The sequence below is a fragment of the Colletotrichum jinshuiense genome, chromosome 2 (genome assembly GCF_051148585.1).
Source record: "Colletotrichum jinshuiense chromosome 2, complete sequence".
Lineage (NCBI taxonomy): Eukaryota > Fungi > Ascomycota > Sordariomycetes > Glomerellales > Glomerellaceae > Colletotrichum > Colletotrichum jinshuiense.
In genome coordinates this window covers 1,820,038-1,835,064 of record NC_139309.1, presented here as the reverse complement: position 1 = coordinate 1,835,064, position 15,027 = coordinate 1,820,038, and the positions used below count along the sequence as shown (strand labels likewise).

The following is a 15,027-nucleotide window of genomic DNA, read 5'->3' as shown; positions in this document are numbered from 1 at the left end:
TTCATAAATCATCCGGAGTCACCTAGCGACAGTCCATGGCCATCAAAGTACGCCCCATGGGGAGACTTCGTGTCCCAGTCGAGTGGTATTTACGAGGGTCGTTATTTGCACTCATTCATCGATCTCCTGCATCCCGAGAAACTACCGGAACTCCAAAGGGTCAAGCAGCTGGTTATGCATCGACCGGAGGATAGATACGGCTTTCGGAACGTTTATCCCAAGGTGCCTTTTATGATTGCCTCGAAAATGCCCAATCTCGAGAGGATCAGCCTCAGCATGGATGATGAAGAGAAGAGGTTCCCGGAAATAAGAACACGCAACCGGGATGAAGCCGCACACGCTCTCCGAGAATTATCTTTGCCATCCTTGAAGCGGGTTGCGTTTGACTTCTTCCTGCGAAGATACCGAAATGAAAGCGCTTCGCCACCGGTATTACACACCCCAGGCGTACCAGACCCGCTCAGCTCGGCAATCTGCGAGTTCTCTCAGAACCTCAAAGATCTGGTGGAACTTAGCATCACGGGCGCTTTTGACACATCCCTCCTCAGTCCCCTCGAAGATATAAGCAGAACACCCTGGCCGAAGCTCAGGTTTCTAGACTTCAACCTTCACGCAACAACTCCATCAGGAGGCTGGTATTTCACAAACCGATTCGATCGAGATCTCCATATGCCTTATGTACCACGGCCACACTTCCGTGTAAGCAGTCATTCAGATCTACACAACGAAGAGTTTAGTTTCGTCGAGGAGGCCGAATATGCACAACTTAGACCTATTCGCGTCTTCCGCGGGAATGTCTTGGAGGAGACCCTCGTGCCGCTAATAGATGCCTACGCTGATGCCCTCTCGGCGATGCCTATGCTAACCTCAGCTGCACTCAATTTCCAGCTCGAGGATGAACGCGAAGAGGATCCGAGCTGGTTCTGTGTCGCCTACTTCGCACCCTGCCAGAGCGCACAAAAGCATCCGCCAAGGCTCCTGTGCCCAAAATGCAACCGAGGTGTGACTCGCCAGCTGGTAACGTCATTACTAGACTGGGAGCCGAGTCAGGAGCTGGCGACCAAGCTGCGAAGTATTGGAGACGAATTTCGCAAGGAACCTATGGTGGAGAAAGGCATGACCGAGTTTTTGAAAGAGCACGAAGACGATGAAGCCTGAGTCCTTCCTGCGTGTTTCCGAGTGCAGGCTTCTAGGAATTTGCAAGTGGCTTGAAGCTAGGACAGTATCAAGCCGACTTATCATCTCAATTAAGTACTACATAGTTGGCAAGGCCTAAGAAATGTATGGCATCAACTATTTCGTAGTTACAAGAGTCATTTCGGTAACCTATTGACACCATCAGATGGGGTGGTATCTTGTCGCAGCAAAAGTCTCTCTGTCCATGTTTTACTCTCAAAACCCTGGTCTTTGGCATGCACCCAAGTGTTATTTCTTTATAACCATTGTTTTAGCAGACCGCCGTCGGCCAATATATGCCAATATTTCTATAGCTCTAAGAATGTGATAAATCCTCACAGTAGATCAAGCAATCATTGTGGCTGGATCTTTTTTTTTTCTTTTCTTTTCGCATTTATACCCGTGAAACCAACCCCGTAAATGAAGGTGAGTTTGTCTCTCTGTCTCTCATATCAAGGTTGTGTTCATCAAACGTGGCACGTTTCTAGGAATGTACACAATAGCTTAAGCCAAGAGAATCAGAAGCGAGCTTGGCGTATCATTCTTGTATCCACTGTTGCTTCATCAAGAACCAATTTACCAGCTTTCTGCACTGCTGCCAGAAATTGTCCTCATGAATCAAGTAGGCCCAACTTGGTACTTCATTTAAATAGGGTTTGCAATGAAGTCCGCCGCACCGAGAGGCAGTGAGGACGGGCACATAGTTCCCGACGGGAAATGCACATTGCTGCTGGATAAGAATGATTCAGAGGACACTTCGTAAAAATATTGTTGATTTTTAGATCATTTGGCACTCGCAATGAAACTTGGCCGTCCCTTCTTCCTCTTTTTTCTGACCAGTAAGCCGATCCAAATTGCGAATCGCACAACCTAGTCCTAAGGCAATTCTAACGGACCATGCTTTCATCGTAATTTGTCAAAACGGAAGAAGGTGTGCCGATTCCCTTGCATCGCGAACTTCTTTCCGCAAAATTGTAGGGCCCAGCATCTCCATATTGATGCCGAGGTACCGACAGGCGCAGCTTTTGCCCCAAACCCTTGGTTCGGCATGGTTCTTGATGCTTCTTGCTCTTGGTTTCAACAGGATGGAGACTTGAAAGGGAAGAAACCACCAAACAGTTCGGCGATGACAGTTCAACCAGTGACCAGGTGCACATCGCATTCGGCAACCACGTGAAGTGGCTTAGAGGTTTAACGTTGTAAGGGGGGTTCCCTGCGTAGATCATACCCGCTTCTGGTGTAGCCTCCAAAACACACTAGTTCGTCTGTTCATTTTGCAAATCATTGGGTGGCAGTGCTGTGCGTCAACAGATGTGGTAATCTTCGAGAAATGAAGAAGTCATCTCTTTGGCTGTTGGATGCGATGGGGGGAGTTGACATGCTGAGAGACCCGTCGGCTGTTTCATGTTGCCGTCATTTGGAAGCAGGCCTCACCTCTTACCGATACCATGACAGGAAAGGTGGTGTGCTGTCTAGAAATCTGGCCTTCCGTGCGCCAAGTTGGGCCGTGTAAAGGGTTGGGCTTCCTTTCAAGACAGAAAACCTGACTCAAGAGCACGTTTTCATCGCGGGCGTTCTGAGTATCTGGGTATAGAGTTTTGAAGTCTTGCGAAAAATCGCTTGGGAACAGGTGGATTCCGTCTCAAGTTGCTGGGTCCCTCTGTCCCATCCTCGACATCTTTCCCTTGTTGACGCTGGAGCAGCACAGCGTAACCAACGACGCCTGACTCGACGGGGCGGCCTGTCGGGCAACCCCACGTTCCGCTGCTGTTTCAGTCTTTGCTACATCCCAACCCCATATTTTTAGCTTTTCTTCTTTCCCCCTAACGATTTCGGCGTTCGCGGTCGGTCTTATTGGCACATTTTCGCCGTGATTTTGGAGGTGTTGCAGGCGCCGCCGCCTTTACCGGCGCGGAGGTTCTTAGGGCGACAGGGCTTAGTGTCTGTTAAGCAGGTTACAATGAGGTGGATCCGGCAAGCTGCCGGGATAACCACTTCAACCCCGAACCCCCAACATCTGGCCAATCGCATTCAAGTATGCGAACTACGGGGCCTAGCTCCAGACCATCCGGTGACTTTTAGGAGGAGAGGAGTGTAATATATGGTTGATATAAAGTTCACTTGACAGACGAGGAGATCGTCTCACTTCTCCCAGGGCCGCGCCATTCATTCTGACCAGTCTCCCTGTCTTAACACTCTTTTAGTCCTATATCTCCAGGGCATCTTACACTTTGAGTTCAAAAACTCTCTCTCATTCTCCGGTTCTGTCATTCACGAACAATCCGTCCAAGCTCCATCGACACTACGAACGACCCAAACTAACTATGCGTTCCTCAATCCTCTGTCTGGCCTTGACCGGTCTCATGGGCATCGCCCAGGCCAACCCCATTGCCAACTCTATATCCAACCCGCCTGTCCAAACCGATCCTCGGGGCCTCATCACTCGCGGCCTTTCTTACATGCTCTTCTCCCGCGAGGAAGCAACTCGCTCCGAGCCGCCACCGACAAAGAGACAGGCGGCTACACCGCCTGCGCCCTTGACGAGCAGCCCCGCCGGTGGTGAAGGCGGTGGCGCGGTTAACAATGCCAACCGCACCGTCACTCTTACTGTCGCCCAAGGTGACACGCTGGGCCAGATCGCACGTCTCTTCAACTCAGGTATCTGCGACATCGCCAAGCTCAACAATATCGCGAATCCCGACTTCATCGAGATCGGCCAGGTCCTGCAGGTGCCTGTCAACGTCGCGAACCCGGACAACGACTCGTGCCTCAAACGGGGCGGCGCCATCCCTCCCCAGCAGAACTCCACTGCGCCGGCCCCCGGCGGTGGAGAAGGCGGCAAGAAGACCAGAAGGAGACGGAGCGTTAACCTTTCTTCGCACCATGGACAGCGGTCACCTTGAGCTCTGTTGAAAGACTTTGAGACAGGAAGCTAGGCGAGGCATCGCAGCGATTCGATGACTCCTGTAGAAGCGTGGTTCGGATACATACCGTGGCTGGATAACACGAAACTTGGCGGCAGGTCTAGGCGGCCTTTTATTTTGGCATTGAGATGTTGGGGATGGTTTAGTGGGCTTTTTTTTCTTTCGTTATTCTATCGTTTTCATATACCTGGCTGGAACAGTCTTCTTGTTACTTAAATCTTACAATGTTTAACTGGGAACATCCTGAACTCATTTGGCGCCTTCGCAGGCCAGATGCCCCCATAGTGACTCGTATGATGTCATATGCCAAGATTTGCTTACGTACGCAGGATTAACTTTCGAGAGTTGTAACAATTTTCAATATTCACCTGGCTTCAACTGCAATTGGAATCAGCTCCAGTTTACTTGGCCTATGCCCCAAGATGCGTGCAATTTACGGATAAGAGGCCCAAAATAATCACTAAAGCCTCGATCAATTTTTTTTTAAAGTGTAATGAACGCGTCTTTGAATGTTCACTTCCATAGGTTTCTACGGCCACCATGGAATCCTCGCTGGCTTACCACGAACCCTCGATCACCACAATTATCGTCCTCTCTGGTTTCATATTGCTGCTCAATAGCGTCAATTATGGCATGGATAAGCTTATATACTGTGGTTTAGTGGGCCAAGTCTTCCTCGGCATCGCTTGGGGAACACCAGGCGCCAAATGGCTGTCCAAAGACATGGAGCATTCGATCGTACAACTCGGCTATCTTGGCCTCATTCTTATCGTATATGAAGGTAAGACTAAATCAATATCGCCCGAAGTGATCTCGAATTAACGACGTGGTATGTAGGGGGTATATCCACCTCATTCAAGTCTCTCAAGGCAAATCTGCTGCTATCAATCGGTGTCGCCGTTACGGGTATTGCAGTCCCCATCGGCCTATCATTCATCCTTCGCTCCATGGTAGGCGCCTCGCCATTGCAAGCCTTTGCTGCTGGTGCCGCTCTCTGTTCTACCAGCCTGGGGACAACCTTCACGGTTCTCGGGGCGAGCGGCCTTTCGACGACGCGTATGGGCGTCGTTTTGACCAGTGCCGCCATGATGGACGACGTCATTGGCCTTATCATGGTTCAAGTAATTGCAAACCTTGGCGGCAATAGCGGTGACTTCAACGCCATCACCATACTCCGGCCAGTTCTCGTCTCGTTGGGCTTCGCGATCCTCGTGCCGGCAGCGTGCAAGTTTATCGTGCAACCGATCACAGTTTGGTTGAACGCGCTGCGCGAAAAGAACCCCAGTTCGAAACTGAATTACATTTTGCGACTACGACAGACAGCTCTCGTTATACAAACCGGGTGGCTGTTTGGGCTGGTTGTTGGAGGTACATTCGCTGGGACTTCGAGCCTGCTCGCCGCATACGTTGCGGGTTCCACTATCAGCTGGTGGGATAGTGAGGTGCCACATGTTGCGGCCCGGTTGAATGACAAGATGAAGACCGTCACACCTCAATACACGTCACTTACAGATGATCAGAGGGTGATCAAGGCCGGTTCCTCCGCTCAGGCGACCGCTTCTGCTGCAACTGATTCCGCTTCTCCTGTTCTCAGCAAGCCCGACACTTACAACTCTGGGGCTGAGATCTACGAACACTATTATAGCAAGGCTGTGGAGCATATTCTCAAGCCCTTCTTTTTCGTAGGATGACCCATCAGTTAATGCCTTTATTTACGTCATGTATGCTAACCATCCTAGGCATCAATCGGCTTCTCTGTACCAATCACCAAGATGTTCGCCGGTCCCACCGTATGGCGTGGAGTTGTCTACACCATCCTGATGATGGTGGGTAAGATGCTGTGCGGCGTTTGGCTGCTGTCCTTTGCAAGCCCACTCAAAATCGTGCAGCGTGTTGCCAAGAAGATTTCTGGTACACGGAAACGGCAGCAGAAAAAACTGGCCCCCGGGGCGCAGTGCGCAGGAACCGGATCGGACTCGCGGGCCTATAGCAAGGAAACTCGACAACAGCAACGGCAGGGCGAGCAGGAGGGCCAAGCCGAGGAGGTACGCCTTCAACACCTCAACACATGGCCCGCGGAACCCACCCCGAAGAATGCCTCGCCGCGGCCGGAGATGCCCGTTTCTGTGTACCCGGCCGGCATTCTAGGTTTCGCGATGGTTGCCCGTGGCGAGATTGGCTATTTGATATCTGCCTTGGCTGAAAGCACAGGCATCTTCAGCGCCGGGTCAGGCGAGCCCAGCGAACCCTCCGAAATGTTCTTGATCGTAACATGGGCCATTACCCTCTGTACCATTGTGGGCCCAGTGTGCGTCGGCCTGCTGGTGAAACGGATTAAGCGGCTGGAGATGCAGAGCGGCAACGGCGTTGGTGTCAGCGGACGGAACGTTCTCGGCGCGTGGGGTGTGAACTAGATGGGTTGAGGCAGGCTACTTGGCGAGAAGTCGTCAGGCTAGGTTTTCCCCCCTGAAGCTGCCACAAGCGCTCCAGCTTCCAGAAAGGTTGGATTCACGAGATATCGTGATGCCGCAACCCTTCCGGGCAGCCTTGCGCAGCCTGCCGTAGAGACCCACTTATCCGGGCCGACCAATTCGCCCCACGGCGATGGTCCCAGGCGAAGTACAAATAGACCTTCGCCCCCGATCCATAGTTAATAAGACAAGCCGTCTATTTCACACTATTCTGCCGCGTAGTACGAGTAACCTCGGGCATGCGACACGAGAGCAATCCAATAAAGCTAGTTGCAGTTGCTGAAAGCAATGCGAAGACTGTGATGTTTTTGACGTTTCTACATGTGTTATCTATTCGTCATCGCCTGTGTACAACAAATGTGTTCTCCTCGACTCATGTGACATCGAAGACCAACCCCTGTTGCGACTGTTCCCACCACTTCTTCAGGCCGTCCACATCGCACCACTCGAACTGTCGAGGCTCCTCGAACCACCACCGATTTCCAGGCTTGGGCCGGTCGCTGACATATTTCTTCAAGCAGCCGCCATCGAAGCGGTGGTTCTTGACTCCGACGAGCAGCACCACACTGCCGATCTTTGGGTTGAATTCTTCTGCATCAAGGAAGACGGTCAGAATGACTTGTTTGCCGGTGCTCGGGTCAGCAAGGCGCGCTGTCCTTTGAGTGTGCGGGGGCATGTGAGAAGGCTCGATGTCGGAGAGAGCGGCCACGACAGCGAGGACATTGACGGACCAATTCTGCTTATAGGGCAAGTTCGGTATGGATCTCAGAGTTGTCAACTTCAGCGGAATGCTCGAGTCCGTCCAGTCGCGTGGCAAAGCCACAGGTGCTCCAAGGCTCTTCGCCTGTGCTCTCCGTTGCGATGCTTTTGTTTCCGACACCTCCATGATCTCGAAACCCTCCTCGGCATCGTCTTCAGCTTCAGCTTCCTCTTCCTCAACCAGCGGGGGTCTTTTTTCTGGGTTTGTCTTCATGCCGGCCTTTGGTTTCAGCCCCTGGGTGTTGTGAGGATGATCTACCTGGTCTGCATCGTCGATCTCCAAATCGCTGTCGGAAACGAAGTCATCTTCGGTCGTGAGGACTTGGGGCACCGCATCGGGTTCTGTCAGCGCCCTGTGCCAACCCACGGTGACCAGGTCGTGGACAATTAAGTGCACCATCTGCCGTGTTCCTATGTAACGACCATCATCGCTGGCGACGTCTTGGAAGCGAACGGTGAACTCTCCCAAGCGTACATAGCATCCGACCCTCACAGCTCCCATGTCAAAGAAACGATGCATCTCTCCCCGAAGAAGTGCTTGTATGCAGAGTTCGCCATCTCCAAGCATTAGCCTTACGGCTCTCCATCGCTTCGATCGTGCCACGCGTAACGATTCGATGTCCTCGACTAGAAAGATGGAGCCAGGGATGCAATAGCGCGTCCGTAGGAGGTCATTGATCAAGGGTTTTGGCGTGAAGGGCTCGTCGTGATGGGCGAAAGCTACCTCGGCTGAGGCCGTCGATATGTCGGGCGCGTTAGGGGACATGTGGACGCGTTCATCGTTTCGTGGGACGCCAGGTGACCGCGACCGCACGAAGTGGTGATGTTTCTGGCAGGTCGAGAGGTTAGGCAGAAGGTCACTGACAGGGCTGTAAACTAGGGGCCTGCTCGCTGAAGACTCGCTAATGCAAGCAATTACGTCGGCTCTATGCGAACGCCAGGGACTACCCCGGGCCGGGTCTGACAGCACGGACCACCGCAATAGCTGCCTCTTCGTTTTTCACCACCATATCATGTTCACCTACTGTATCACGTCACTCGTGTTGGATGTTTGCTCCAAGGCCGTATTCATTTAAAGATTTATTGGGTCAATTATCAATTTCAACTGTACACCTACGGTTTCGGTTTCATTTCCTGAGGACATCAACAGGCCGGAGAGCCTGGCCGTAACCAACACTAGCATGTTCTTCGCAAATTGTCTCGCAAACCAGGGGGAGACTTGATCTTCCATCTATTCTTTGGTTGTCTTATCAAGCTCTCTTGATTTTTTTTTGAAAATGAATCTCTCTGTAATAATTTTCATCAGACATGTTTTCTGCGATAAAATGTTATTCGACAAAACCGCAGAAGGGTTCACTTCCCTCTAAGATGTCGTAACTCCGGCCTTGACGCGGCATGGAGCGAGGCGTGTTAACACTCCAAGTGAATAAGAAGCCATATATCCGGTTTCAGTTCACTTAGAACGTCGTAGGTCTAGACTTGATTCAGGGGGACGACTATCGCCTACTCTGAAGCACGTCGTAGTTTGACGTAAGTGTCAACCGCTAGTGATGAAATTAGGCCATGTGAGGCACCCTTGGATGATAGCTTTTGATTGAAGGTATTAAAACGTATGAGATGTAATAGCATATTGTATAATACTCGGTTCTGGGATTGTACCTGTCATATCGAGGCGTGGCGAGATTGACGAGTGATATTGATGAGTTTCATGGTTAAGGTTACAGGTAAACCGATTGGCTCGAGAAAAAATATGAACCGGAAATATGGATGATGTCTTATCGAATTTTTTCCCCCGGTAATTAGGCCAGTTGCTGTTTTGGGAGCTGAGGCGTTGAACGTCATCCGTAGTTGGCGGCTCCTAGTGAACTAACTTGAGTTTGAGAAGAGCCAAGATCTTGGACTGCACCCCTGCCTGCCCCGAGTGTGCACAAGAACCCACTCAAAACCAAGCACCAAGATTCGGTCGTTTTTGGTTAACTGCACACGCAGGAGCAGGTTTCATGAAGGTCTGTTGGAAAGCAGGAACAGTTGACTGAAGACTGAAAAAGGTATCAAAGGAGGCGATGTTCCCTTTGATGCAAGATCCTAAGCGAAACCGACACTGTCAGATCCACAACATTTGCTTATTTTTTGCGTAACATCGGAAGATCTGCGTTACATTGAAGATCATCGCCCTCATTGTCGAAATTCCCAGGGTCCGTCGTTGACAGCCACTCTCAACAGAAGCTTAACGGGTTTGAATCGACCATGACCGGCCCGGCACCGAGCCCCCACGTTGTCGCACATCAGTTTAGTCACCCAAAAAATCACAAGCTGGAGTCCCGAAACCGAGGGCATACGAGGAGGCAGTGTTGGACGGGCCCGGGATGACCCAGGATGCTCCGCTTCTTGATCCGCTAAGATTCAACATCGTCCCTCCAGATTACGCTAATTGTGACAATGGGTGGTTGCTCCGTAATTAGGGATGAAAAGTAGGCTTTATGTGCACCACACAGAAACAGTTAGAAAACCACACCACATGCAACGTAAAGTTCAAGGGCACAGCAACATCTTGTTGTATCTTGAATACCGATACGCGTATTTGAAAGATGCGGGAATTGGAAGTACTGGGCGACGCCCCTGACCAGACATAGCCATCACCTACTAATTACTGCATGCTGGCGAGATCTTTGCTTTGCCTAGCTGCATTGTAACCCCAATCCCGCTCAGCTAGTCTTGGCAGCAACCAACCCCGATTCCCTCGTTGTCGGATTCTTTGCATTCAAGGGGTACGGGGTTCATATCAGCCAGCGGGTTCTTGCAAGAGCCCGTTGCTGCAGCAGGGTCCGCATCGTTGGCTGGCGGGCAGCCAATTTTAAGTCTTTATTTCCCCGCAGGGGGGGGCCGTCGGCGGGAGCGTTTGGTTCCGGAGCGAATTATGCAACCTCCGGCGCAGTTATGCAAGCCCCGGGCCCAGATGACCCCAGCGCTGCACGAGGGGACGAAAAGCCAAGGGACGCTTTCGGGATAGTCAATCACGACCACGCGACGCCGCTTAGCTTACGCCAGTTTCTAAGCTACAAAGGCTGCCCAGCAAAGCTTGACGTGTCTGTGAGACTGCCCGATTTTAGTGTGTCGTACTCGTCTCCCGGTAGCTCTCGGTACTGATTCGTGGCAACACGTGTCCGTCGCAGTCAGTTGGCAAAGATAGTCAGGACATCTTTCAATATCGTGGGACTGGCAAGCAAACATACGGAGAAACGATCGAGGGAGACTCTGAGTTCCCGGATTTAACAAGCAGAATAATCGCCGGAGATTGGCGCAAGCTCAGGGTGGCTCATCCGAAGGTTTGGCATCTGTCCTTGCCTGCTTGGCAATGATCAGATTTTGAAAGCCCAACCCAGGCGCACCAAAAATTCGAATGACATGCTGAATGGAGAACGGATGGAATGAGAAAGCGAGCAGAGGCCCTGTCCAAGAACCACCAAACATCCCGTGTTCCGCCATGTCATTGCCGCCTTTTCATCAAAAAGTTCCAGCCCGTCTAGTTTTTGAGGGAAGCATCCCTGCGCCCATCAATGTCGTCCAATCGGTTGGGTGGCTCGCGCTCGCATTGACAGGGTTTCTCGCTTTCGGTTTCTATTACGATGGCGTGCGGAGTCCTGCCCAGAGGCAACGGAGCGCAATACCAGGCGAACGGGCAGCGCAAGGGCCAGAAGTGCATAATATTGTGCATTCTCGGAGAAGTCCATCCCCCCTTCTCGCTCGATAGCCGGGGGGACGTCCCATTGCTTGTAGCTCTCCCACGATAAATATAATGTTTGTTTTCCCCTTGCCTGAAGTTCCAGAATCTTTCTTGAGGCTCACGCGAAGAAGATCTTTTTAACGACGAAGACTGGAGCACCTTGAAAATCTACCCAATATCGATCGACCTTCACACGCGCATACGCACATACGCACGCACACACACATCACTCCGGGTCTCAGCATCCTCAAGTCAGCACAGAATGGCGGACCCGAGGTCCTCAGATTCTACCCCGAGGGATGTGGACGTCGAGAAAGGAATTAATAGCACCAGCGCCTCCGACCTCGAAGGCGCAACCATCCGGCCGGAGTCTGGTTCTGGTGCCGAAGCGGGAAACAGAGAAAATGCCGACAAGGAAGAGGAACAAGATCCTAACATCGTCGACTGGGACGGTCCTGATGACCCCCAAAATCCTCAAAACTGGCCCATGAAGATGAAATGGATCAATGTCGGCCTCATTTCGATGTTGACATTCGTAACGTAAGCTAAATCCATTTTACCAACATAACCTTTTCGCTCGCTAACGGTTCGCAGACCACTCGTAAGCCGCCGCAAAACAATTATTCCCATTCGTCCCCGAGTACTGACATCCTTCTCCGTAGGGCTCGTCCATGTTTGCGCCCGGAATCCCAAAGATTATGGTCGAATTCAACGAGACCTCCGCCACAACAGCCACCTTTGTTGTCTCCGTCTATGTTCTTGGCTTCGCCTTCGGTCCCCTCCTCGTCGCCCCCATGAGCGAGGTTCTTGGTCGCTCACTGCTCTACAACTGGGGCAACGTTCTTTTCACAGGCTTTACCGTCGGATCAGCCCTGGCCAAGAACATGCCCATGCTCATGGCTTTCCGCTTTCTCATGGGTCTGGCCGGTTCGGTGCCTATTACCATCGGCAGTGGCAGTATTGCGGACCTTATGCCGATTGAGTTGAGAGGACGGGCCATGTCTGCGTGGGCTCTAGGACCCCTGCTTGGCCCTTGTATTGGACCTGTGGCTGGCGGTTATCTCATCAAGGCTGCTGGCTGGAGATGGGTGTATTGGCTAGTTACCATTGTTGTAAGTTGTTCCTCACATCGCCGGCTCATGGCTGCAAACCCTTACTGACACGGTTTGCAGGGTGGCATCTTCATTCCCATCTCTTTCTTGTTTATGAAGGAAACATATGCCCCCGTCCTTCTGGAACGGAAGGTAGCGAGACTGCGCAAGGAGACCGGCAACGAAAACCTTAGAAGCAAGCTCCAGACCGAGTCCAACACGGCGGAAAAGTTCAAACTGGCCATCATCCGCCCCCTTAAGCTTCTCTTCCTCACACCCATCGTCACCTTGATGGCTCTCTACGTCGCCATCACCTACGGCATTCTTTACCTACTCATCACGACTTTCTCTTTCGTCTACAGGGATCAGTACGGCTTTGACGAAGGAACCATCGGCCTCACCTTCCTTCCTGCCGGTATCGGCATGATGATTGGTGTTGTGTCTTTCGGCATGCTCACTGACGCCATTGTCATAAGAAACAAGGCCAAAGGCCTCACGCACAAGCCCGAGGCTCGCCTCACTCCGGTCCTTACCATCCCCTGCGGTATCGTTCTGCCCATCGGTCTCTTCATCTATGGCTGGACTACTGAGAAGGGCGTCCACTTCATTGTTCCCATGCTTGGCGTTGTAATCTTCAGCACTGGTCTCATGGGTGTCATGGTATGTCGAACAATTCAGACTGTAACCCGATGACTTTACTAACTCTTGCAACAGATGTGCGTCCAGAACTACCTCCTTGATACCTACCCTCGCTACGCAGCCTCTGTCACCGCCGCGTTGGCTGTTCTCCGATCCCTGGCTGGTGCTCTTCTTCCTCTTGGAGGCTTGGAGATGTACAACGCCCTCGGCCTCGGATGGGGCAACAGCTTGCTGGGCTTCATTTCTGTTGGTCTGGTCCCTATCCCACTTGTTTTCTACCTGTTCGGTGAGCGCATTCGCGGGAGGTTTCAGAAGGTTTTGTGAGCTACCAACTGTATCGCGGTTCTGTCATTGCATTCGGCGTTCAGGTTTAGCACTTTGATGGCATCAAAAATGGCGTTCGGCATAGGGGATAGAGTATAATCTGCATTAGAGGTGCGGAGAACAGTGGCAGTAGCCCAACCCTTATGACTTGTAATTTAAACATTGTATGCATACTTCTTTGTTGTCACAATTGACCACGAACATACTCTTCATATATGACAGATTACAAACCTGTGACAAATATCTTTCAGCTCCTAAGTATTTCTCCAATGTTTTCAATCTAGAGCCTTCAAATATGGACAACACGACGGGACGAGACTCGAGCATCATTACATCCCCTCAACCATGCTGGGTAGCAGCACATTGTTGTACTCCCACAAGGCAGTTGTGAATCCCGCAGAGAAGGCAGCGCCCGTGTACCACATGGAACGGTGGCCCTGGAGTCCAAGTTGTTTCTGGACAAAATCGGCACGAAGGTCATCGGCCGTCAAACGCGGGTGCAACTTGCCGTGGTTCGCGAAGGCGGCAAAGCTGAGGTTGCCGTTGGATGGGTGGATAGTGCCGGCATCGATCATGGCCCCGGTGGACCGGCCAACGAGTTTCTGCATGCTCTCTGAGGTGTCATCTGCGGTGCCGACGGCCGTGAACTGGAACAGGTTTTTGGTGCCATCGATGTAGTCGATGCGGCCGAACTGCGAGGCGGTAGGGAAGACGGTGTAGTTGCTGGATCCAGGGGCCGGCGATCTATTTGAGTATGCAGTGCTAAGTTGCAGCGACGAGTGCCGGAGAATACCAGCGTATACAGTGGTGTAATTGAACCTTTCGAAGACCTCCTTCTCTGTCTCGTCGAGACGAAATGGCATCATATTCTCAGTGGTGGGCTCAAAGGCAATAAGAAGTCGCCTTGCGTCTATGCATATCAGCTCACCGTCGTCGACCTTCACTTTCAATGAGACACCCTTCTCGCTGTGTCGGGTTGCAGAGATGACGGTGCTCGAGTATAGTACGTCGTTGCCCAAGAACTCGGCGATACGCTCGTACAGGTCAAACAACCGGCCAGACGGCGGGACGGCCGCGGAGGCGGTGCCGAGCAACGCGCGGACCATGGGAATTCCGGAAGCCTGAACCACAAACAAGGTGGGCACGTTCATGGTGTCGCCAAGCCCTTGGGCAGTGGAATCCCAAATCTGGGGGACAGCAGCCGCAATGTCGTACTTTTTGACAAATTGGCCGAACGGCATGAGCAGGTCCTCTGGTATGGACTCTGGTTTGGGGAAGTTGAAAAAGCCTAGCAGAACCATGTCCTCGTACTTTTCGAGGACAGCGAGATATCTCTGCAGGGCGGAATACATATCCTCAGGCGCAGGCGTGGTAAAGTCGGCGACTGGCTGGCCTGTCTTGAAATCGACATACTTGTACTCAAGCGTGGAGAACTGCATCGACCCATTCGTCGACACATTCATGCGTTTTGCTAAATCAAACGATCCCTTGTACTCCATCCAGGCTTGAACGCCAACATTGATTGTCTTGCCCGTATCCGGGTCATTGTAGAATGCGGTGTGGCCACCCTGGGAATGGGTATCATAGTCAGCAACAGCAGCAGCCACAGCCACAACGGTCATCCGAGATTATTTGGCACGAAGACTGAAACAAATGAGGGGAAAGGTGATTCACAAGTTGGTCAGCCTTTTCCACGACAATCACACTCTGATTGTGGTCGCGCAGCCATACGGCGGCATGAGCTCCCGCCGCACCACCGCCAACCACGATAACGTCTCGAGAAATGACTTGGTTGCAGGGACTTGATTCATCTGCAACCGACTGTGTAACAAGGGCGGCTACTAGGCTCATGAACTCGTGCATGCTGTTCCTACGCATGGTGGTTAAAAACGATACACTTCGAACTGCGTAGTGCTGTG

General features: G+C 51.9%; 6 protein-coding genes across 6 annotated transcripts; 4 read left to right on the top strand and 2 right to left on the bottom strand.

Moving 5' to 3' along the window:
- Positions 1–246: 246 nt before the first annotated feature.
- On the top strand, positions 247–1,158 carry EsH8_II_000506 (uncharacterized protein; the record flags this gene model as incomplete). Its single annotated transcript, XM_083263804.1, has 1 exon — positions 247–1,158. One exon carries the CDS (start codon positions 247–249, stop codon positions 1,156–1,158), a length of 912 nt encoding a protein of 303 aa, XP_083121126.1.
- A 2,342-nt stretch (positions 1,159–3,500) lies between these two features.
- On the top strand, positions 3,501–4,079 carry EsH8_II_000505 (LysM peptidoglycan-binding domain-containing protein; the record flags this gene model as incomplete). The annotated part of the gene is made up of 1 exon (XM_083263803.1): positions 3,501–4,079. One exon carries the CDS (start codon positions 3,501–3,503, stop codon positions 4,077–4,079), a length of 579 nt encoding a protein of 192 aa, XP_083121125.1.
- A 561-nt stretch (positions 4,080–4,640) lies between these two features.
- On the top strand, positions 4,641–6,514 carry EsH8_II_000504 (cation:proton antiporter; the record flags this gene model as incomplete). Its single annotated transcript, XM_083263802.1, has 3 exons — positions 4,641–4,881; positions 4,938–5,782; positions 5,840–6,514. 3 exons carry the CDS (start codon positions 4,641–4,643, stop codon positions 6,512–6,514), a joined length of 1,761 nt encoding a protein of 586 aa, XP_083121124.1.
- A 430-nt stretch (positions 6,515–6,944) lies between these two features.
- Positions 6,945–8,096, bottom strand: EsH8_II_000503 (uncharacterized protein; the record flags this gene model as incomplete). The annotated part of the gene is made up of 1 exon (XM_083263801.1): positions 6,945–8,096. One exon carries the CDS (start codon positions 8,094–8,096, stop codon positions 6,945–6,947), a length of 1,152 nt encoding a protein of 383 aa, XP_083121123.1.
- A 3,220-nt stretch (positions 8,097–11,316) lies between these two features.
- On the top strand, positions 11,317–13,108 carry EsH8_II_000502 (polyamine transporter 3; the record flags this gene model as incomplete). Its single annotated transcript, XM_083263800.1, has 4 exons — positions 11,317–11,589; positions 11,717–12,166; positions 12,227–12,805; positions 12,860–13,108. 4 exons carry the CDS (start codon positions 11,317–11,319, stop codon positions 13,106–13,108), a joined length of 1,551 nt encoding a protein of 516 aa, XP_083121122.1.
- A 329-nt stretch (positions 13,109–13,437) lies between these two features.
- EsH8_II_000501 (uncharacterized protein) lies at positions 13,438–14,730 on the bottom strand (the record flags this gene model as incomplete). Its single annotated transcript, XM_083263799.1, has 1 exon — positions 13,438–14,730. One exon carries the CDS (start codon positions 14,728–14,730, stop codon positions 13,438–13,440), a length of 1,293 nt encoding a protein of 430 aa, XP_083121121.1.
- Positions 14,731–15,027: the final 297 nt, after the last annotated feature.